A 24,812-nucleotide genomic window follows, 5' to 3' on the forward strand; every position below is an offset into this window, starting at 1 on the left:
TTTGCATAATTTCGACTATGAATAGTGTCAATTTCATCCAAATGTGAGGTCATTTAAATACCATAATATAAGAGAAAGGACCAAGCAGGAAAGTGACAAGGGAAAAAGGGAATGGGGAGTGCAGAGGGGTGCAGGACGAAGGAAAACATCTTTCGAAAAAAATATGCTAACTTTTCCATTAACATTACGTACGTACAATGTGGTCTCAATTATACATGAACATTTCCTATACATGGGACATAAAATATATTTCAACTTAAGTAATTTAGCAGCTATGCATAACTTTTTGTTTTTCATTTGTAACAAAAACTATTCACCTTATTCGAATCTATGGTGACAAATATAATAAACTTGATATAACTTTACTAGTTATCAATTCACTTCTATTATAAGCAAATATATAAAATAAGCAGGGTATACCCGTTAATATGGCATAAGAATAAGATTGATACCTTAATCACAAAAAAACGGTCAAGAAGTTATGTACCCTCGAAACAATGCTTGTATTTCCATAACTTCATTAAATAAACGTGTTTTCACCGGTTTCCCACAGAAGCTATCGCATGGTTAACAAAAGACTTAATGCATGGCTGATCGTCAACAAAACTGAGTGTCAAGTGAGTTTGAACGCTAGCCTGTAGAACCTCATTGAAATTCAAGCCTTATTTCAAATAACCAGAACTTTGTTATTTTTGACCTTTTTCTGTAATTGAGGTATCGAATTAAAGAGCAGATATTGAACTTTTTAAAAATGTGGTTTTCTTTTTGAAACCCAGATACAGCCCGCCAAATGACTTTTTGGTATCCCCTCTTCAAATTGTTTTTGCTCACTCATGCGTGAATGAGAAATAATCTTAGTAATTTCAGATGAAAGAGGAGATTCTAAGCTTTACAATGGTAGGTAATTTGTTTATTGTATTTGTGATTAAGTTATGATAAATCATCGATAAATCTCGGTTTCGTTTTTTGTGGGACGCACTGTATATTACATATATATATATATATATATATATACATATATGTATATATATATATATATATATATATATATATATATATATATATATATATATATATGTATATATATATATATATATATATATATATATATATATATATATATATATATATATATATATATATATATATATATATATATATTCAGGCCTATGTGTGTGTGGGTGAGTTTGTTTGTTGTGTGTGATCAAGCGCCTTTGGAACATTGATTCATGATTTGCCCCCCCCCCCCCATCTGAAAAATGGATCGACGCCCCCTGGTGGCGCACACATAATATCTTATAACGCCCTCTACGTTTGAAATAAGACAACAAATAATTTCGTTGAAATCGGACGAGTACGGAGTATAGTAGTGAGAAGGGAGCGAGAATAAATAAAATCAAATATAAGTTACTTTGGCAAGCCTAGGTAAGTTTTAAATCGATTCCCCTCCCTCGTTTCTCGTGTATTCAGGAAATTAAAACGAATGCGTGATTTAATATTGAGAAAACTAGCGTAGCTACGAAAGATCGCGTGTTGAATTTGAGAGGCCTCAGACCCAGTCTAGAGTAGCGAATGCAGGAGGAGTGAACAATGCATGCCCGCAGTTCGCCGGTGCCGACCGTCCGGGACTCCGTACGGGCATGACGGGTTGAACGGGAATTCCCCACTCAACTCCACTTGTTCACTGCAACCACCCTGCCTGTGGGGAATCTATAGGTTGGACTATGGCTAGACCAAAAGCTTCAGTCTCTGTATTTTGGTTGTTCCGCTGAACTACGTTGCCTCCACTCACCATACATAGACTGAAGGGGATGGGGCCCCGTACCTACAGCCAACGTATAGTGAACTAGGCCTAGCGTTTTATAGATCGCGATTTAAAACTGTTTTTTAAGCAAAATTGAAAGTTTCATGGTTTCCATTATCAGGGAAATATATATAACTTAAGTAATTGCATACCTTTGGCCGGATTTATTGAAAAAAATCCTCTGGATGATTGAGAAATCTGTCATCTAAGAGTAAGACATTTTCACCTGACCTGACGGTTTTTCTTGCAAGTTGCCATCTTGAATGACGTCATTGTCGTTATTAACTTAATGTCTCGAATCGATATATCGCGATTATAACTAGTACTCGTACTAGTATAACTAGTATCGTTTATCTTCGGTTTCGTTCGCATATGGAGCAGATCGTATAATATCGAAAGCAATATCGATATCACATTCCTGATTGTTGACGTTCGTTTGTAAATATTTTATAGTTTGGCTGCCATTTTGACCATTTTTATCGTGTTCAACCCAATTAAACATCGGTAAAGTATATTTTTCATGCCTTTTTCATCTATATCGTTTAAAGTATTTAAATGTTGGAATATCATCAATTAAAAGTTTGTTGTTTATACATCCTTAGATTGTAAATTCGATGTGTAAAATTACATCAAACTTTGGACTGTGAATTGACAAAAGGGAGGGAATTAGAACACATGCGAGCCCACACGTACACCCTACCGTCGGTAAATGGGGATTACAGTAAAATGTCAGAAATTGTTGAATAAATCCCCAGAAACGACGGTTATTCCTGTCTAGACTATGGCGTGCCAATGCTGTACAGAGCACACACTTTAAAAATTGATTAAAATATCACTTTTGTCCCCAAAATTACTAATTTCCGTACAGTTGCAATTTATTTTTCATTAGTAACTTGGGAATAATTTTTGTATTCACTAGACTGTCTAGAGCGCTCAAAAACTTGGATTTTGGGCATATTTTTGTGTACGCCCTCTATTGGTGGAAAATAATATGGCAAGAAAAGGACTGTAAACCAAGAAAGATTGATGAGTTGAGAACAGCTTCAGTAGTAGAGCTAATGAGGAGATGCTGGCTTGAGTGATTGAGTCGGCGAGTAGAGATGATGAGTAGTAGAGAGACTCGACGTTTCGAGCAGGTTGACTGTCCGTCTTACAGTCCTTTTCAGGACTACTTTCAAGAAAGAATACTCTACTCTCAAATCTCCACTTTCTCGCCTATCCATTTCTTCTCTTCTTCTATCCACTGTTTCTATAACACTTCACATGGTGTACCGTAAACCACATCAGCGAAAGTTTTATTGCTTCAAAACAAGTTATAGCCTTATAGTTTTACATACCATACCATTGACGGCTTTAAAAATACACTTTTCAACATGACTACTGATGTACCTTGTCGTTGTATTTCTTTTTTTTTAATGATTTTTATCTTGAACATCATGACAAAATATATGGTAAATATGCTCTTTAATTAATTTCCTAATCTCATATATTTTCCATATATTTTGGAGAGGACTAGGACACACAATAAAAAAGGGGAAATCGCTGAAAATAACCAGAGAAAAAAAAATAAGAGAGGGGGAGAGAATGAAAGAAAAAAAAGTAAGAAGAAAGACAGAAAGGACGAAGAAATAAAGGAAGAAAGAAAAAAAAAGAAATAAAGAAAAAAGAGAGAGAGAGAATGGCTGCGGGGAAGAGAAAGATGGAAAGAAAGAAAGAAAGAAAGAAGGGAAAGGAGGATGAAAAAAAAAATAAAAAAAAATAAAAAAAAAAGGAGAGGAAGAGAAAGGAAGGAATGAATAAAAGGAAAAAAAAAGAAAGAAAAATGGTTTAACAGAAAGGAAGGAAACGGGAAAGAAAGAAAATGAGAAAGAAAAGAAGAAAGAAAGGAAAAAAGAAAAGGTATAAGGATAGATGGAAGGAAGGAAAAAAAAGAAAAAAAGAAAAGATAGATACAACGAAAGACAGAGAGAAATGAAGGAAGGAATGAAGGAAAGAGATGAAGGAAGGCAAAAAGAAAAAATAAGGAAGAAAAGAAAGGATGGATGGAAAAAAAAAGATCAAAAGAACAAAAGACCAAAAAAATCAGAAAGAAGAAAAAAAATAGAAAAAAACTGAGGGGAAGAGTAAGGAAGGAAAGAAAGGAACAAATAAAAAAAGAAAAAGAAAGAAAAAAGGTAAAAAGAAAGAAAGGAGAAAAAGAAAAGGTAAAGGATTGATGGAAGGAAAAGAAAGAAAACGAGAGAAAGGAAAGAAGGAAGATAGGAAGAAAGAAAAGGTATAAGGATAGATGGAAGGAAGGAAAAAAGATAGAACGATAGACAGAAAGAAATGAAGGAAGGAATGAAGGAAAGAGATGAAGGAAGGCAGAAAGAAAAAATAAGGAAGAAAAGAAAGGATGGATGGAAAAAAGAAAGATCAAAAGAACGAAAGACAGAAATAAAGAAAGAAGGAAAGAAAGGAAGGAAGGAGAAAGAAAGAATGAAAGACAAAAAGAAAGGAAGGAATGAAGGAAAGAAATAAAGAAAGTATGAAAGGGATGAAGAAAGTAAGGAAGAAAAAAAGACGGAAGAAAAGGTAAAGAATGGATGGACGGAAGGAAGACAGTAAGAAAGAATGAAAGGAAGGGGAAAAAGAAGGAAGGATTAAAGAAATAGGTAAACAAAGGTTGGATGGAAGAAAGAAAGATGAAAAGATAGAAAGAAAAGAATGGCAAAAAGAAAGACAGCTATAGTAACAGAAAAAAATGAACAAAAGAAGGAAGGAAATTTAAACAAATAAAGAGATATTCAAAAGAAGGAAAGATAGGCTGAAAGAAAGAAAATAGAGAGGAAGAAAGCTCAAACTATCCAGTCATAAATAAAGAAGAAAATTTATCAATTTCCTTGGCTAAAAAAAAATAGTTACGAAAGAAACCACGTTTATCAACATACTCACAAATGCATATGTGGGACTGTCAAACCATAGAGCTAATAGCTCCATGGTCAAACAATGTATTTCAGTGTGTGCGATACAGACGATCATTCGAAACCCGATCTTTTTGAAGCATGACAGAAGTGAAAATTTCTCCTTTTACTGCTTACAAATGACAGAGCTACCCCCAATTTTTAGGAAATATGGACACTACAAGAATTATCATTGGTAAGAAATGTGAATTTTGACAGTTCTGTGGGAGATTTCTTCCAGAGCAAACTTCGTTCGTGCAGCACCGTATCGGCTGCGTGGACTACTAGGCGCTAGCTAGCTAGGTATGCTAGACTGCCATTGATTCTGTGTGTGTGTGTGTACGTCTCTGAGCTGTGTGTTTATTGCAGAAAATGGCGCAAATTTTGCAATTCGAAAGAAATTAATGATATTGCTTTTTTGTCTCTTTTTCTTTTCTATATTTTGATGGTGAAATATGGGGAATCTTTCTAAAATATAATTTCCATAGGAGAATTTTGCTTGCCCGATTCGGGCAAGCAGTTTTTGTCTTTGCTTCAAAATACTTGCCTGACTCTAACTTTTACTTGCCCCGGGCAATCGGGCAAGCGCTTATGTCGCACCCTGCTGTATTTTGGTTGTTCCGCTGAACTGCGTTGGCTCCACTCACCCCATACATAGTCATAGACTGAAGAGTTGTTGGCCCGTACGTACAGCCAACGGCAACTTATTAGCAGTAACGTTAGATCTAACATTCGGCGGAAACCCGATTTTCGGATCGTTTTTTTGTACATAAAAATGTCACACCAAAAAGAAAGTACATTCAAACTTACAAAAAATATATAAAATTCAGAAATATCGTACCTTAAACCGCAGTTACCGCTAATTCCTTTCAAATGATGATCGAAAACATAGTCATCTTCAATCCTTTCGTTGGTCAATGTAAGTTGCCATCTTGGATGACATCATCATCCTTACAGACGTATGTACCAGTCGCTATATATCGCGATTTGTGCCGCTGCTTTGCGCTTGTAGATGTGCGTGTGTTCGGAACTTGTCGCTCGCATTGATTGGCCAGGATATCGAAAATTTAATCGGAAAAGCCTTGATAAAAGCACAACACGTTGCGGCTGCCAGTTTTTCCTCTCCGGCAGAAAATAAAAAAATTAAGGAATAAATCATTGGTAACGTGTATTTTCGTTATTTTCTTAGAACTTATAAAGTATCAAAAGAAAGATTAGAGTCTAACAAAAATAGTGGGCCTTCGTTCAAGATAGTTATAATGTCATTTAGAAAAAAAAAAAAAATCTGGACAAAACCCGTCCTCTGAATTGCTGACCTGATTACACATGCAGGCTCGCACTAACACACTACCGTCGGTGAATGGGGATTATAGTAAAATGTCAGAAATTGTTAAATAAATCCCCAGAAACAACGGTTATTCCTGTCTTATTTTTGTGTAGCTCTCTATTGGTGGAAAGTAATATGGCAAGAAAATTTTCATTTTTCAATCTCTATTTTTAATTAAGAAAAAAATAATTTAAAGAATCAAATTGACTTAAGAGCCAGGTTGTATGATGAATAGGTGTAATGGAAACTGTCACTGTAAAAAAATCAAGCATTTATCCCAAAGAAAAAGAGAAAATAAGCCAAATATTGCCACCCTTATTTTGCCACACATGGAGATATAACAGAGAACAAGATTATATCATAACCTTGTTCATTTAATGAGTGCTCAACTCGTGATCATCCAATGATTGACTTTGAAATTTATGATGGGGGGACCAAAAGCTACGCACTTTGTTTACAAACGATAAAAACTATGCCAATTTTAAAGGACAAGTCCACCCCGACAAAAAATTGATTTGAATTTTGAAATGATTTGAATGAATAAAAAGAGAAAAATCGAACAAGCATACAGATAGTAGATACACTGAAAATTTCATAAAAAAAACAAAAATCGGATGTACCGGTACTAAAATAGAGAGTTATGACAATAAATATTTTAAAGTTTCCCTTAATTTTACAAAACAGTTATATTCACATCCTGGTCGGTGAGAAAATGAGACTGATGACATCATCCACTCAATAGATCTATTTCTTTTGCATTTTATTAATTATATGAGATATGAAATATTCTAATTTTCTCCTCATTCATGTCATTGAGACTGTCAAGTGAAACCGTGATTAATTTCTCTCTGAACATGTGGAATTATATGGTTCAGTCAAGTCGGTCCGTATGCCTGGTAAAAAAAGTATGTTTAAATGAAATATTTCAAACAATAAAAAACAACATGTCACCAAGTTGTGCATATCACTGACACTGTTTTATGAAAAATAAGCGAAACTTTAAAATGCCAGAACTTTCTTATTTTACATCCGATTTTGATGAAATTTTCAGTGTTATGCTAGTTTGATTTTTCTCTACTTACTGTATTCAAATCAATATTTTGCTGGGGTGGACTTGACCTTTAATATTTCAACAAATTATCTTTCAGTTTCACTATATATTTGTGGCAAACATTCAAATCTAAAAAAAAGATAAGCCAAGAAGAATACATGAATATCATAAAACCCGGGGGGGGGGGGGGGGGGTCTTTCTCAAGTGATGTTCGTACAGCTCATCTCTACTTCACTACCGCTACACTTACCTGAACATCAAGGTCCAAAACTCGCTCTGATTATAACTCCTAGAGGCAAACCAAAGGTGGGGAAAATATGCATATTTATTGTAAAAATCCTACACTGAAACTAGCTTTAAAACAATAAGAAGCTTAATTTCTTACTTTTCATCCTAATTTCACTCCAAATCCATCCTCCGGTTAGCCTCAAAATTGGTGATTTGGAGCCAACATCGAGTTCCTCTATCCTCACACGTATAAATAATTCGCTGCTAAATTCAAACATCACATTCGCATGTGCAAGGGTCTGAGCTTGTACCCTTATCACAAACTGCATACCAAAGTCTATAACATTGGACACTTCGCTGACTTCATTTAATGCTTTGCATCAACTTCTGTGTAAAAAAGTTTCAGTGCCTCGTGCTCGTCTTTCCCTTGTAGTGTCTTTTGTATGAACATAAATCGCGCGCCTTCTTTAGATGAAAAATTTGGAATGCCCGAGTGACCTCCACATTCGTCGACGAGAAGAAAAATGAACGTTTAAAACTTTAAATTTTACCAATTGGTGAATACTTGGGGAAAAATGGATTCACATCGTTCGGAATAAAGTGACATATAGAACAAGTTCATTCGATTTTAATTGATTTTAATTAGTCCCATTACGTATTATCCCATGGAAGTGTTGCATGTGATGTGCCTCGATTATTCTTGTGCGAAGCAAATGCTATGTTTCCATGGGTGGATTGTGGGCAGTTCAGGGGAAAATGACCAATCAAGACAAATGTTGTTTGAAGGTTTGCATGGTGGCATGTACAATCGCTGATGTGGTTTACGGTACACCATGTGGAGTGTTATAGAAATAGTGGATAGAAGAAGAAAAAGAAATGGATAGGCGAGAAAGTGGAAATTTGAGAGTAGAGTAATCTTTCTTGAATGTAGTCCTGAAAAGGATTGTAAACCAGAAGAGATTGATGAGTTGAAACGGCTTGAGTAGTAGGATGGATGAGGAGATGCTGGCTTGAGTTGGTAAGTAGAGATGAGTAGAAGCAGTAGACTCTACGTTTCGGGCAGGTTGACTGTCCGTCTTCAGGGGAGTGTTTCATCAATATTTTCATCCGACAAGTTGTCAGATCTGACATCTTTCTCTGATGTTGATTGGCTGAGAGGTACTGTTACTATGGTAACTGTGGGATAAAATGGGACTTGTCGGATAAAACTTCAGACAAGTCCTTTCATGAAACGCTCCCCAGGAGTGAGTGTTTGCTCGGCGTGCGGCGGTACTTGTGGAGTATGTGCGGACGTGACAAGAAAAGAAAAAAAATTAAAGTTTAGCGTGAATACGTATTAGTAACACTATTAAATTATAATTTTATTTGTTGACCAACAATTCTTCTATGTACATGTTGTCTACTTCCCTCAATCCTGAAGACAATTTAAAAAGCTCTTCGTTTTCTGAAATAGTTCAAATCCTCAATATCTATTAAGACATCTTGAACTTTCGTAAACGTTACAGAAAATCATTTGAAAAGAAGCAAGATAGAACTTCTCATCTTTATGAAGTTACATGTATGACCTCTTTTATGTATTCTACTAGGAGCCTAGGAGGAATCTTGATTTGGAAGACTTTCTTGTGAAAAACATTATTTGCTGCAACGACATCATTATTTTAGTTTTATAACGTTTGGCTATCATTATGATGCTCTTCCTTCCATTGTTTTAATTGTTGACTTGTTGTTCTTTTCCATGCTTTTTTCTGAAGGTCTATGGAGTATGTTCATGTAAGCCTACATGTAGTGCTTTGACTCGCCGGCACAATGCACCAGGCCCAGTCGAACACCAATTCAACCCATTTTCGACGTAATTGGGTGAGTTCTTTATAGATCATTTGCTCCATATGTAAAATTTTAGGAAATTGATTATGAAAATATATGTTGAATAAACCTAATGTCTAAAGCCCCTTTCAGGTATAAATGCAGGTCATGGGGGTGGGGAGAGTTGTTCAGATTTTGAAAAAAAAGTGGAACTTCAGGGGTCTGCCCTTCCAGCGACACAATGAGACACAAAAAGAACAACAAGAAAAAAACCGAAACAATTCAGGGGGCTTGTTTTCTTACTATTCATACAGTGTATTTTCTGAAACATTGAGAGAGCAACAAGCAAACCATAAAAAGAAAGAGATTTGAGACAGGCATCCATACTTTGTCACATGGTCTTTATTTTGGCATACAGCCCAACCCACATGGCATTCATTTCAAGGAAAATCATGATGCTGAAAAGATTTTTTTTTTTTTGGGGGGGAAGGGTCTGTAGCCCCACCCTAGCCTCGCTTCATTATGTCATGGTACCCTCACTGCCTAGGGTATGGGCACAGGTGTTTCTAGGCCTGTAGTAAAAATTATTTGACACAGATTGTTGGTAACATTTGAAGCGATAGTATCTGAACCCCTTGTTTTTTTAATAATTTATTGTATTTTTTTTACAAAGTACTGATGGACAAGTTCTTCCTGAACAGGGGGGGGGGGGGGAATGCAGTAATGTCAACTCAGGAGAGTTATTTTTCAGTTTGGATGAATTTGTATATTGTCTTTTCTTTTCTTTATGTTCTTGGTATTTGCTTTTTGTCTTAATGCACCATTAACCCCGCCCCAATTTTCATATAGTTTGTGCATGATGACAAAAATGTATTATTCTAATTTTTCTCTCGGTTTCATCTTGTCAGGTTGGATTCTTTCTTCTTGGTCTATCTAACATGCTACCCTATGCCATGGTTAGTGCTGCAGCAAACTCTATCGCGAGAAGGTGAATATATAAAACTGGCCCCGTCTTTCAAAGAGTTACGATTGATCCAATGTGGAAATCCATCAGTGTCATAATTTTTTCTACAGGAAAATTGCACAATGTCATTTGTAAACAAAGAGAAGCACAGTGAATTTTCAAGAAAACAATGCATGAATCTAATCATAGTAAGAAAATATTTTGAAAAAACATGCATAATACTAATTAGATGTTGACGTTGCTGGCCGTCCATAGATGTGATTGATCGTATCAATCGCATCTTTTTGTAAGACAGGCCCTGAAATGTATTCCAACAGCGATCATCCCAAGTGTCCTATCTATGATTTGACAGCGCAAACTAATTTCAAGAATATTGATTCGAAACTTTACAATATCTTTGCACTGTTTTTTAAAGATCATCTCAGAAATTTTGAAAGATTTAATAGGCTTACATGACATTGAAAGATTTGTGAAAAATCATATACGATTATTTATTTTTTTGAAGAAAACTTTTCACCTGAATTATTTTTTACATTGTAAGAACAATATTGAATGTATGAAAATTTTTTTTTACTGACTTCACTGTGAATCGAAACAAAATCATTTCAATGATGGAAAACTTGACATAGTACAGAGATTGTTCCTACTGTAGAAGATGGAGAATGGAAGGGGGATAATGTTTACCCCATTTTTAAAGATGTTGGAATAGAAAAGTCCAAGGTACTAGCTTGAAGAAGAAGGAGTAGGAAGAGAGAGGAAAGAAGATAAAGAAGAAGAATAGGAGAAGAGGGATAGGAGGAGGAGGTATATCGTGTCTGTGCTGATAAAACCTATCTCAAAATTTAAATATGACAGCTCAGAATAAGCTCGATTTCAGAGTTAAAACATGGGTAGCAACCGTCTTTTGCCTCGAAATAGTTCCTTGAGGTATCAGGAGAATGTTTTCAGACAACATGAGACTGCCACAATTGCTATATTTTTAAAATACAGCCTTTTCTAAGCTGCTATGAAAATTTCTAAAATATGAACCCAGTCACGATATGTGTCAGTGGATAAGGAGGAAGAGTGTAAATGAGGAGTGAAGGAGAAAAAGCCACTTCAAGAATGGAAATATGAATTTAAATACAAATTAAAAAAAGTGACTTTCAATTATTCAATGCAGCTATCACAAAGAGGGCTTTGTTGCAACAATATATGGTGCTGTAGGATCTACGACGATCGTTGTCAAATGTAAGTATTCTGGCCCCATCTTACAGAGAGTTATGATGATCCAATCAATCGAACTAAGGAAATCCATCAGTGTCATAATTTTTTCTACAGGAAATTTGCAAAATGTTGCTTGTAAACAACCAGAATCCACTAATTTGTCAAGAAATCAATGAATTTGTGGATATACATTCATACAGTATCTAGAATTTGAACAAACATGCATTTTATATGTTGACTTTGCTGGCTTTCCATAGTTGCCATTGATCGGATCAATCGCAACTCTTTGTAAGACGGGGCCCATATTTCTTCTTCGAAATACTACATAAGCCATTGAAAATGGGATGCAGATGCTTGCTTGCTGAAAACTTACATTATCACAAAAAGTAGTCATGAGTCCTCTTCTTTCTTTCTTTTTTTTGAACTGGTGGTATGATATAATTTGTAAAATGCTGAAATTGATCAAATGCTGAACAAGCAAACACAAATAATGGAGAAGACTTTGTAGGTTTACAAAATAAAACAATTATGAATACATTTGTCAGAGATTGTATCATTTAGTATCACGTTAGTCTGCACCGAAAGTGCGGTATCGCCTATCTCGTGCATAACTTCATTCATTTCCGCATTGGGGAGATTCCGTGGCCACACATATGGCGCAAACTCGCTTGGAAACCTCAGAAACGACTGCGGATACACTGCTGTGGAGCTTGCCAGTTTGAAAGGGGGTGTAATGTCGGTTCGCAGTACAAGCGTATCAACTCAATCTGGAGTTACTCCGGAGTAACTCTACTTCTCCCTCAGTCTGAAAACTGCTTTTGAATTTACATGTATATTGTGGAAAATTAGATTAGTTCGGTTTTCAAATTTATATGTATGGACATTTTTTATGTGAGATTCACTAGTACTGTAATTTCACTGGCTTACCTCAGCACTTGAAATTCATTGTGCTCACAGTATGTGAGTACCAAAGTGTGACGTCATCAATTTTCACTTTTTGTATTTCAGCATTTTTTGTCTCACCTGCATAGCAGAGTGAGACTATAGGCGCCGCTTTTCCGACGGCGACGGCGGCGGCGTCAACACCAAATCTTAACCTGAGGTTAAGTTTTTGAAATGACAGCATAACTTAGAAAGTATATGGACCTAGTTCATGAAACTTGGCCATAAGGTTAATCAAGTATTACTGAACATCCTGCCTGAGTTTCATGTCACATGACCAAGGTCAAAGGTCATTTAGGGTCAATGAACTTAGACCATGTTGGGGGAATCAACATCAAAATCTTAACCTAAGGTTAAGTTTTTGAAATGTCATCATAACTTAGAAAATATATGGACCTAGTTCATGAAACTTATACATAAGGTTAATCAAGTATCACTGAACATCCTGCATGAGTTTCACATCACATGACCAAGGTCAAAGGTCATTTAGGGTCAATGAACTTTGGCCGAATTGGGGGTATCTGTTGAATTACCATCATAACTTTGAAAGTTTATGGATCTGATTCATGAAACTTGGACATAATAGTAATCAAGTATTACTGAACATCCTGTGCAAGTTTCAGGTCACATGATCAAGGTCAAAGGTCATTTAGGGTCAATGAACTTTGGCCAAATTGGGGTATTTGTTGAATTACAGCCATAAATTTGAAAGTGTGTTGGTCTAGTTCATAAAACTTGGACATAATAGTAATCAAGTATCACTGAACATCCTGTGCGAGTTTCAGGTCACATGATCAAGGTCAAAGGTCATGTAAGGTCAAAGAACTTTGGCCACGTTGGGGGTATTTGTTGAATTGCCATCATATCTCTATAAGGTCAATTCCATTGTGACTTATGGGACATTTGATACTTTTTTCCACACAACTGAAGTGCATATCTGGAATAGTAGCTGCACAAACATGGATTTACTTTATTAAACTATAAGAAGAATGTTGAAACTTACTATATACAAAATGTATGCTTTCAGCTTGGTTGCATAGGGTGCTAGATCTTCAGAAATGTCACTGTGACTTATGGGACGTCGATGGACCACACAAATTGAGCTCTTTTGTTCAAAGTGCCATAACTATCTCAGTTTTATGACAATGTTTTTAGATTTGGGCTTGCAGATTAACCAGTGATAGGGCTCACTAACAGTACTTGAATTGGACTTGATTCATTTAATTTGTTTCAGTAGTTGTGTACAATCGTGTGTGACTTATGGGACAAGTGAATGTGACTGATGGGACCCTATCTCATTTCATGGAATTTACATTTCCTCTCAATGACTTTTTAAGTCAAATTTAATTTCAGCATAAAAAAATATTCCCTAATTAGATGACACCTTTAATAATTCATGCCATTGTGTCAGAAATAAATTAAAAAAAAAGGCCAGAAACATCTTTTCATGCACTTCATGTATATAAAGGGAACATTACCCCCCCCCCAAAAAAAAAAAAGCTTCTTAACTTGTCAGCAGGCTTTAAGAACTGTAATCAAATAAGTACAAAATAATCAATAAAAAATTGCAATCATAAATATTTAGTAAAGAGATGAACAATGAACAATTAGAATAAGAATGTACACACTTTCCATTGTGACTGATGGGACATAATGATAGGACATATTTGTTACAGATGGGACAAATAAATGTTGCTTTTCTCTATCCGTCTCGTACAGTATGGTAAGAAAGTTACCTTTTCAGTGTGTTACATATAAGCAAATTAACACGTTAATACTGCCATGAAGTATATCAATATTCTCGTTAACATAGTCTCTTTCGTGTCGAATGCTGATATTTTTCATTAATTGTTGATGTTTATGATAAAACAGATATCAGTGCACATGCAAATTTTTGACAAAAAACATGAAAATTTTGGCATAAATTCTTACCTTTTTTAAAAATTATTAACTGGACTGTCTAGAAAACGATTGCAATCGATTTCTACTATCTATACTTGTATAGTTAAAAGCATATTCATTAATACATGGAAGATTTTACCATTGTGCAAAAAATATGAAAATTTATTGATTTTCATGAAAATCCAAGATGGCCGCCAAAAATTGCCAATTTGGAACCCCATGGAACACGATTTGGCAAAGGGAACAAGATTCATTAACTATACACTTCAGGCAATACAAAAAAGTTGGTTAAAAAATATATCATGGGGGTGCATGTGAACCCTATCACAAATTCTTTTTTGCGAGCTGCTTGGGTTGATATGTCATCTCTTTCATAGAAATTCAGAATGCCTGTAAGGACATCATCATTTATAGAGTACCGAAGCAATGACGCCAGTTGCCATGGTGTCATGGCGGCCTGGTTCTAAAAGAACCCGGGGGCCGTTTCATAAAGCTGTTCGTAAGTTAGGAGCAACTTTAAGAACGACTGGTGATCCTTTCTTTATACACGCTAAAACATTGCCAATTTATGATAACATTCACAAGGATCACCAGTCGTTCTTAAAGTCGCTCTTAACTTACAAAAAGCCTTATGAAACGGCGCCCTGTTACGACTCTCAGAATGATGGTAACAACCAGGAACACACATCACCATTTTTGTAAATACAAATGTGTATAGACGATTGTGCAGCTGCGACTCAGTTTAGAACCGGCCGATTCGATGTCATGACATCGTGATGTCACACTTCGGTACTCTATATGCGCATGTTCCTTACTATTGACAGGCGGCAGGAATGATTCTGAGAAAACTTGATGGCAAGCTTCTGAACAACTTTTTGGCATTTACAGGGGCTGGTAGGGAGTGCTGTATGTGCCTTTTTAACAGCTCTGTTCATGGTAGCCTTATGCATCTGAAGACTGGTGCTTTTATTTTGACAGGATCCAGAGGGTCCCTCAACTACAAAATTTGTGACTGATGGGACATTGCAATAGGTCGAGTTTCCATGGGACTATATACCAAGTTCACATCATTTGTAAAACAGTGGATGCATACTCCAAGGGACAAGAAAACCAAGAGAGTGATCTGGACCTAAAAAATGAATAAAAACTAGGGTGAAAGTGAAACAAACCCAATTCACCTGTATTCAGCTTTGCATTTTAGCGAGATATCTCATATTCAGTTTTCTCCTTCTTTCTGGGCTGTGAACAAATTGCAAGTTTTTTTTGTTCCCATGCACTGCCTATGATATTCTGACTGTTTTTTCTGACAGTCAGCAGACTGCCCTCCAGCTTTTAAGCATTCTTGTCTCTCTCTTTGCTGTCATGGACAGCTTTAAGGTGGCATGGTTTACGAACTGTATATGTGACTTATGGGACTTGTGACTTATGGGACTTAAATGTATGTCCCCCCAGTAGAGCTATTTCAAGTCTAATGCAGATGCAGCTTGATTTGTTGATGCAAGCATGTACTGTAGTAGATAAAAAAGTCCAATGCTTGTCTGCAGGTGTCTATGGCAGCATATGAGGTAAACTTAATGCTCAAAACTGTGACTTATGGGACATCAAACATACACACATTGCTATGTATTTTGTGCCTCGCCGTTTCACTGCAGCATGTAAAACAATACAGCTAATGTAAAATTACTACTTGGAGGTCACATGGACAGTGGAATTTTTCATCAGCACCCTTTGCATGCCAGGAGCCAGAGATGGGTGAAAGTTGTACACTTTCTATGAAATCTTAGTACCAAAGTGCAACAGAGTGCACATTGTGTATTTTATGAATGAATCGGGGTATAGTAAATATAAATGTGCTTTTGTAAACCTTAAACTGTATACTTATAAACAGTTTAAACAAAATTGCTCAGACAAGAAATTTTTAAAAATGGAAAAATGCAACTTTTGGCTGGAATTGACCATAAGTGTATTGGTCTAGTTCATAAAACGTGGAAATAAGGGTAACCAAGTATCACTGAACATCTTGTGTGAGTTATAGTAGTTTTCAAAATCAGCACTGCTGCTATATTGAATCGCGTGATGCAGGTGAGACGGCCAGAGGCATTCCACTTGTTTATACCATAGTTTGGTAGAGCACGATGAAAAACTCCCACAGCCCAAATTTGGTGAGAATCGGTCCATGGGGGCCTGAGATATGACCTCATGAATACATATTTAGCCCCATTGAAGTCAATGTATTATTGACTGGGTTCCTAATTTGTAAAAGTTAGGAACCAGGTTAATAATACATTGACTTCTATGGGGCTAATTATCTCAGGCCCCCATGGACCGATTCTCACCAAATTTTGGTAGTGTTTTTTTTTTAACATGTGCTACTAAAATGTATCAAAAACGCTGAAATGCAAAAAAAAATTTTTGTGACATCATCACTTCGGTATTCTATAGGCAAATGTCAATATTAACTACTGTTAGAGAGCTCAATGTGCCTGTATGATGTGTATAATGTCTATTTTGATGGTTCCATAACATTTGCTCCGGTGACAGCTGCTCCGATGGAAAATCCGCAAACGTAAAATCTATCCTAAAAAAAACCCCTAATCCTTATCTTTGCATTATTCTTAACCAAAACTCTATTACAATCCTAACTCTAACCCTATGCCCTCTGAGATATCGTGACTGGAGCAAATGTTGCAGGAGCAATTTTCGTATCACCCATGAAACATCTTGTCGGGGCTATTCACTGATGATTTGCTCCTAGCCAATCAGATGCCTGGATTTCAGTAGCTTATAAACAGTAGTGAAATAAATAATAATAATAACGGCATATTTACCCAGGGTAGCCACTTCAGTTCCGAAAACTGTTCTCCCAGCGGGCCCTGCTATTATTATTACCCCGACTTTAGCATGGCTACCTTGATCAGGCGCTCGAGCATTCAAGGTACCCATTCACCTCACCTGGGTCGAGTGCAGCACAATGTGGATAAATTTCTTGCCGAAGGAAATTACGCCATGGCTGGGATTCGAACCCACGACTCTCTGTTTCAAAGTTCGGAGACTAATCCACTGGGCCACAACGCTCCAAAATTAACTATTTGTTTTAATGAAATGCTCCTAGTTTATTGTTTTGTATATTTGGTCATCCTTCTATTGTTCAGTTTGCCACTCATTGAATATTAAAGTGTAATTATTGTGTTTTTGTCACAGTGCTGAACACATTTGTTTTAACACGAGTGTCATACACCATCAGGTTCACAACTAACACCTTGGTACTGTTATTAGGTAAGTGTGTTGCAAATGAGTGATTTCAAGTGTTGTGTTGTGTACTGGTGTTAGTGTTGATAGTGTAAGGCTACTGATCCTCACTTTTTTACATGTACATGTATATGGTCAAACCTACATGTAAATGTTGATATCACAACATTGATATGTCAGATGTAGCTCCACTGAGGTGTTGGTGTTAGTGTTGAGATTGTTCAATATGTTACTGATCCTCATTCCATCTCTAAATATTGATAGCAAACACCGAGATGTCAGATGTAGCACCACCGAGTCATTTCAAGTGTAGTGTTTGGTGTAGGTGTTGGGGTTAGTATTGATAGTGTGGATTAGGCTACTGATCATCGCTCCATCTCTAAATGTTGATAGCAAACACCGAGATGTCAGATGTAGCACCCCTGAGTGATTTCAAGTGTAGTGTTTGGTGTATTGGTGTTAGTGTTGATAATGCGAATGAGGCTTCTGATCATCTCTCCAAACCTAAATGTTATGACAACACTGATATGGGCCATTCCGGTTATTAAATCTTCTTCATATATCTCTCTCTTTGTATTCTTTTACCAATATGTTTCATTTGTAGAGAAACAATACATATGTGTGTCATGTTCAATGATGATACAACATGGACATTTTAGTTCCTTGTGCATTTGTTTAGAGACCACGGGATGTTTCCATTATTATCTAATATCACTTCAAAAGTAAATGTAGCATTAACTTTCAATTTCAATACCATTTCCTGAAGGATTTATGTTTTTTTTTGTCCTTCCTTCCTCTACTTAACTCCTGTAGGAATAGCCGGGGTAGCTTACGCTCCTACTTTCATTACTGCTATCTTTGCTGTGGTAAGCATTTTACATTTTCCATTGCCAACTAAGTGTGGTTAAAGGGAAATTCCATGCCATTAAAAAGTTGATTTAGGAAAAAATATGAAGAAATATTTTTACTTTTCTACTCATAAATTATGACATGTGAAACGAAGGTTTTATTCCCCCTGAACATGTGGAATTGCCATTGTTGTAATCTATTGTAATTTGATGAAGAGATTTATTGTCAAGTCAGCAAAAATGGAAATATTGTTTAAGTACAAGAGAGATGGTGAGTGACATAGAATCTCATTTGCATATTACTGTTTTGCGATATGTGGATTAAATTTTCAACATATAATTTTTTTTTTTTTTATTGCAATAATTTTTTTTTTTTGGGGGGTGGACCCACATTTTAAGTTCCATGTTAATACTATTACATGCACATGTACATGTTTAACATCTTCCCCTTCTATAGAGAAGATGCTGTCTCGATCTTTGTTTGGCCTTTGGATATTGATCATACACTGTACATGTACACATAGCAGATCCTAGTTTCATTTTCTCTTTGCCATTTATCATTAATATTTACTCAACGCATTCTAAATATCTTGTGAAACCTATCTTTATTTAACCTGTGAAAGGTTGCTTTTGGATACATATTATAAGTATCCTAGTTTCATTTTCTTTTGCCATTTATGTAGTTATATGCCACTTGGTGACCTATTAGAATATGTTAAACAAGTTGTGAAAATTTAACTATACCGGTGCAATTAGACAAGTTCCTGTTTTGATTGACCGGTCGTTCTACTAATTCTTTACCTCAACCATCTTTTTGCCTGTATATGCGCACCCTTGCAATGTTTTTGTGATATTTTGGCAGGGCAACAACTTGAAGGGTAAATTGCCAACTTGTCTATTGCCAACTCGTCCACTCATCACATAGTCTACCCTCATTTAGTCTAATGCCATTACGTCCATCAACATTTTGTCTAACAACCAGTTGGTCCAATAACCATTTGGTCCAATCATCGCTTTGTCTAATTACCAGTTCGTCTATGATCATTTCGTCTCGTATAAACCTGTTGGTCCAATATCCTTTTTATTTTCATTCATTTTGCCTAATTAACACTTAGTCCAATTAGACCAAGTGGAATATGGACTAAATGGCTATTGGACCAACTGGTTATTTGACGAAAAGGTGAGTGAACGAAATGGCGATTAGACCATGTGGATAGTGGGCGAACTGACGGTAGACCAAACGATAGCAGACTAGTTGGTAATCGGACGAGTTGGCATTAGACCAATTGGAGATAAACCCAACTTGAATGGATGGCCATCACACTGCGTACTATAGTTTTACTTCATGTACATGGTATATGATGAATACAAAACCTTGTTTTGCTGAAATAACCTTTTCACTGTTGAAGAGTGGCTAGGGCACAAAACTAACAAAATCTGGAGAGAAAAAAATTACCCTGCCATTGTTACGCTATGCAAAAATTGTTTATAAAATACACTGTTCATAGGTCAAGTTGACTATTCATCCTTGATCACATCCGTGCTCTTACCAAAGATAAGATAACTTATCGCTACATTTCCACTTGGTTTGCCGCCACTTTATGTATGTGTCCTTTTTATTTGGTTTAATTCCAGTTAAGCCCAGCATGCACTGTGCAATTTAGTGCGACACAATTTTTTTCATAAATCGCATTTTGCATTGAATGTGAAGGTTCCAAGATGTAAAATCATTTTATTTGAATTTGGGCATTATGTTTAATAAGAATAATAACGTCGTGGTTTTGCTTTGCGGCAAGCCCTGTGGTTGGAGTAAAGTCCAAATTGGCTTCAAGTCGCAGCCGATGATGTCATTACGATTTGAAACTTGCATTTATTCCTACTGGGAGGCTTGAACTAGACTGAATTTCAATATCATGTTATTACAATTTCTATGAAATTCGGATCGCAATAAATCGCATAGTATGCGCCTGGCTTAAGGCTCTACTTATTTCGTCTAATACCATGTATGGCTTGTTGCTAGAAACTTGCAGTTGATCGCAAGTCCATTTTAGGTCCCAAAATCAATTGAAAGTTGTGCATTTCATTGGAAATTTTAATTTGATTGATGGTCTGCTTCTTGCACTGACAAGTATTATTTGATATATTACTTGTAAATTTGCGATTGATTGCAAATGTTTTCTCGCAATACCCCCTTGGTCTGTTATATATGGAATGGACCAAATTTTCATGTGACAAAATGCAAAGTGGGGCATGTAGATGAAGTGAAAATAGATCTTGTTGACATTGGACTAAAATATGACAATGTGTATTAGACCAAGTGTAGCATCGACTAAATAGCAATTAGACCAAATGCGTATAGTCTATGTGGTAATAGACTATCTGATAAGTAGACCAACTGTCTGTAGACCACGAAAATATATAAACCAGGGCCCTATCTTACAAAGAGTTGTGATTGATACAATCGATTATATCTCTATGGAAATCCATCAGTGTCATAATTTTTTCTACAGGAAATGTGCAAAATGTCCTTTGTAAACAAAGGAGAACACACTGAACTGTCAAGAAATCAATAAACTAATAGATATACATCAATAATTTTTTTTAGCAAACATGCATTGTATATGTTGACTTTGCTGGCTTTCCATAGTTGCGATTGATCGGATCAATTGCAACTCTTTGTAAGACGGGCCCCTGATTATGCCTGGAATTGTGAATATTGATCTTCTATTTTTATCTTCTAATGTATGTCACAGGTTATTGTTGGAGCAAGTTACGCCTTTGGAGAAAAGTAAGTGGTTATGGACATCAGGGGCCCGTTTCATAAAGGACTTGCAACTGTTGTAACTTTGCCATTATGGCAACTACCATGGTAACCCTGATTTTGATTGGCTGCTGAGCCCTGTTGCCATGGTACTTGCCATAATGGCAAAGTTACAACAGTTGTAAGTCTCTATGAAATGGGCCCCAGGTATAAGAAACACAGATACATAAGAATTAATTTGAAATAATTGTTGAAAAGATACATGTAGATCTACTTCAATAACTACGATTCCTTTCTATTCTGATAGTAATAGAAAAATTTTGTAACCTTCTTTTTGATGTTGAATTCTAGCAATTCACATACTTAGGAGATGTGAACAGAAAAATCAACTTTAAAAACATTGTCATTACATAATATACATTTCCATCGAATTATTATGCACATGCACAGGATATTCTATTTATCAATGTTTTCTCTCTTTTTTTCCAGCTTACACTTATGCTACATGCCTGAATGTGATTGTCAACTTATCACTTGTCTGTTCTATACTTTCCAGTGTAGCTATAGGGTACTTGTCAAAGTTTGATGGTCGACTTTTGATTTTTTCTTTCCTTTTTGTCTCGCCTGCATAGCAGAGCGAGACTATAGGCGCCGCTTTTCCGACGGCGGCGGCGGCGTCAACATCAAATCTTAACCTAAGGTTAAGTTTTTGAAATGACATCATAACTTAGAAAGTATATGGACCTAGTTCATGAAACTTGGGCATAAGGTTAATCAAGTATGAGTGAACATCCTGCTCGAGTTTCAGGTCACGTGACCAAGGTCAAAGGTCATTTAGGGTCAATGAACTTTGGTCAAGTTGGGGGTATTTGTTGAATTACTATCATAACTTTGAAAATTTATGGATCTAGTCCATGAAACTTGGACATAAAGTTAATCAAGTATTAGTGAACATCCTGCCTGAGTTTCAGGTCACATGACCAAGGTCAAAGGTCATTTAGGGTCAATGAACTTTGGCCAAGTTGGGGGTATTTGTTGAATTACGATCATAACTTTGAAAATTTATGGATTTAGTTCATGAAACTTGGACATTAGGTTAATCAAGTATTAGTGAACATCCTGCCTGAGTTTCAGGTCACATGACCAAGGTCAAAGGTCATTTAGGGTCAATGAACTTTGGCCAAGTTGGGGGTATTTGTTGAATTACCATCATAACTTTGAAAATTTATGGATTTAGTTCATGAAACTTGGACATTAGGTTAATCAAGTACCACTGAATATCTTGTGCAAGTTTCAGGTCACATGACCATGGTCAATGGTCATTTAAGGTCAATGAACTTTGGCCGTGTTGGGGGTATTTGTTGAATTACCATCCTAACTGTGAAAGTTTATGGATCTAGTTCATAAAACTTGGGATATAAGAGTAATCAAGCATCACTGAACATCTCCTGTGAGTTTCAGGTCACAAAACCAAGTCAAAGGTCAGTTAAGGTCAATAAACTTAGGCCATGTTGGGGTAATTGTTTAAGTGCCATCATAACTTTGAAAGTTTATGGATAGAGTGAATGAAATGTGGACATGGGTGTAGTTGACAGTCTTAAGTCTCCGTTCAAATGTCATTTATGGTCAATGAACGTGGTATTATGTCATTATATGAATGATGTTTTTGTGAATGATTATTTTATAGCAGTTTTCAAAGTTAGCACTGCTGCTATATGAAATTGCGTAATGCAGGCGAGACTGCCAGAGGCGTTTCACTTGTTATAGTATAGCTTCAGGGTACATATCTAAGTTTGATAGTTGCCTTTTGATTTCTTCTTTCCATTTTACCAGTGTAGCTTTATGGTACCTATGTTTGATAGTCAACTATTTGTTTATTTTTTCTTTTGTTATTTCCAGTTTAGCTTTAACGTACCTATCTAAGTTTGATAGCCATCTATTAGTTTATACTTTCCTTTTTTAATTTCAGTTTAGCTTTAGGGTACCTATCTAATCTTTCCTCTTTTTTTTTCCAGTTTAGCTTTAGGGTACTTATCAAAGTTTGATAGTCGACTGGTGAATGCCTGGTCAAGTGGGTGTGGCTGTGCCGGATTGATCAGTGCACTATTTGTCATTGCAGCTGGTAAGTGTACCCTTCCTTAATACTGTAGCATACATTGCATCCCTGCCAAAAAATGAACGAAGATTCTCAGTTGTGAAAATATTTGTAAATTTTTTTTGATATTCCATTTCCTTTATCATAAAACTCAGTGATATTAAACGTTTATGCACGGACCTAGTGAAAAACAGCTTCTCCTGAATAGGTCTTGTCGTAATGAAATGAAATGCATATACATGCAATTGAAATTTGTTAAAACAAGTGGCACAGAACGGATACGACATGCTTGCGTTAGAAAGCAAGTCATTCAGTTTAAAATGATTGATAACTTAAAGGAATTTACAAACTTTAACTCATTTATTTTTTCTCGTGGGGGACAAAAACCTGGTGTCTCAAAAATGCAAATTATTCAGTTAAACAAATGCCTGTCATGTCACACCATGTGTGTCTAAATTGATGAAACTTTTCTTCAAGGTAAAGTGCACCCCAGAAAAATGTTGATTTTTATCAGTAGACAAAAATCAAACGAGTATAACGCTCAAAATTTTATCAAAATCGGATGCAAAATGATAATGTTAGGACATTTTGAAGTTTTGCCTATTTTAAAAAAAACAGCTTTATGCACAACTCTGTGATATGCAAATAAGAGAGTTGATGATGTCCCTCACTATTTCTTTTGTTTTTTATTGTTTCAATTATAGAATATTTCATATTTTACAGATTTGACAATAGTGTTTATAATAAACTTGACTTAACCACAAAATGTTGAAATAATGGTAATACCACATGTTCAGGGAGGAATCAATCTTTGTTTCACATAAAAATGAGGAGAAAATTAAAATATGTTTTATTTCATATAATGAAATACAAAAGAAATAGTGATTGGATGACATCATCAGCCCCCTCATTTGCATACCGACCAGGATGTGCATATACATGTAACTGTTTTGTGAAATTAACCAAAACTTTAAAATGTCATAACTTTCTTGTTTTACATCCGATTTTGATGAAATTTTCAGTGTTATGCTAATTTCGTCTTTCTCTTTTTATTTAGATGAACTTTTTCATGGGGTGGACTTGTCCTTTAATAATAATATTGTTATAATTTTATCTTGTCTACATAACAAAAGCAAAAGTTGTAGGTTTCCCTTTTCTGATAGTGGGAGTGGAGTGAGTGATTATTTTGTTGGTATGCTGCTGTTTCAAGTGGCTGTGGCATGTTTGCCTTAACATGCATCATTTGTTTTATATTTCAGGATGTCTTATTAAACCTACGCTAGACAAAGCATCTGATCTGAAGGAAGTTGATTGGTAAGAATGATTGGATTTCTCCTAATAAATGCAAGGAAATTACCATGTAGAGCAATTCAGTAGATTATGTACACCCAATCCCTACATGTACATTCAAGAAGTTATGTTTAATTTCGTCTAGTTTATAAGAATGGCTCGAGCTTCAAGAAGTGAAGTAAGAATGGGGGGAAAATGGGGACTGGATACACAAAAAGGTTGTTAATTTTATTGAATGGCTCTAGAAATCTTTTAATCAAATAAATTGTTGTGACTTTTACATTGTTGCTCAACCTATTTATGGGAGAAAGGTTATCTTTTATACTAAATTTTCACAAAGCTACAATAAATGTTCGAAGAAGAAAACCGAAATGACACAACATATCATTTTACTAAATTT

At 35.8% G+C, this 24,812-nt stretch overlaps 1 protein-coding gene across 2 annotated transcripts in view; it reads left to right on the forward strand.

Annotated features, from left to right (window-relative positions):
- Positions 1-1,298: 1,298 nt before the first annotated feature.
- Positions 1,299-24,812, forward strand: part of LOC129268151 (battenin-like) — a 36,366-nt gene continuing 12,852 nt past the window's right edge. For both annotated transcript variants that reach the window (XR_010294673.1, XM_064104882.1), the window contains exons 1-9: positions 1,299-1,425; positions 9,104-9,209; positions 10,064-10,143; positions 11,282-11,349; positions 17,371-17,445; positions 18,232-18,284; positions 21,020-21,054; positions 23,043-23,149; positions 24,382-24,436. Coding sequence is in view for 1 of the 2 variants with exons in the window: in XM_064104882.1 (XP_063960952.1) it covers positions 9,159-9,209; positions 10,064-10,143; positions 11,282-11,349; positions 17,371-17,445; positions 18,232-18,284; positions 21,020-21,054; positions 23,043-23,149; positions 24,382-24,436 (524 nt within the window). In the remaining variant the exon portion in view is untranslated. The remainder of the gene's footprint in view (positions 1,426-9,103; positions 9,210-10,063; positions 10,144-11,281; positions 11,350-17,370; positions 17,446-18,231; positions 18,285-21,019; positions 21,055-23,042; positions 23,150-24,381; positions 24,437-24,812) is intronic.

The sequence above is a fragment of the Lytechinus pictus genome, chromosome 9 (genome assembly GCF_037042905.1).
Source record: "Lytechinus pictus isolate F3 Inbred chromosome 9, Lp3.0, whole genome shotgun sequence".
Lineage (NCBI taxonomy): Eukaryota > Metazoa > Echinodermata > Echinoidea > Temnopleuroida > Toxopneustidae > Lytechinus > Lytechinus pictus.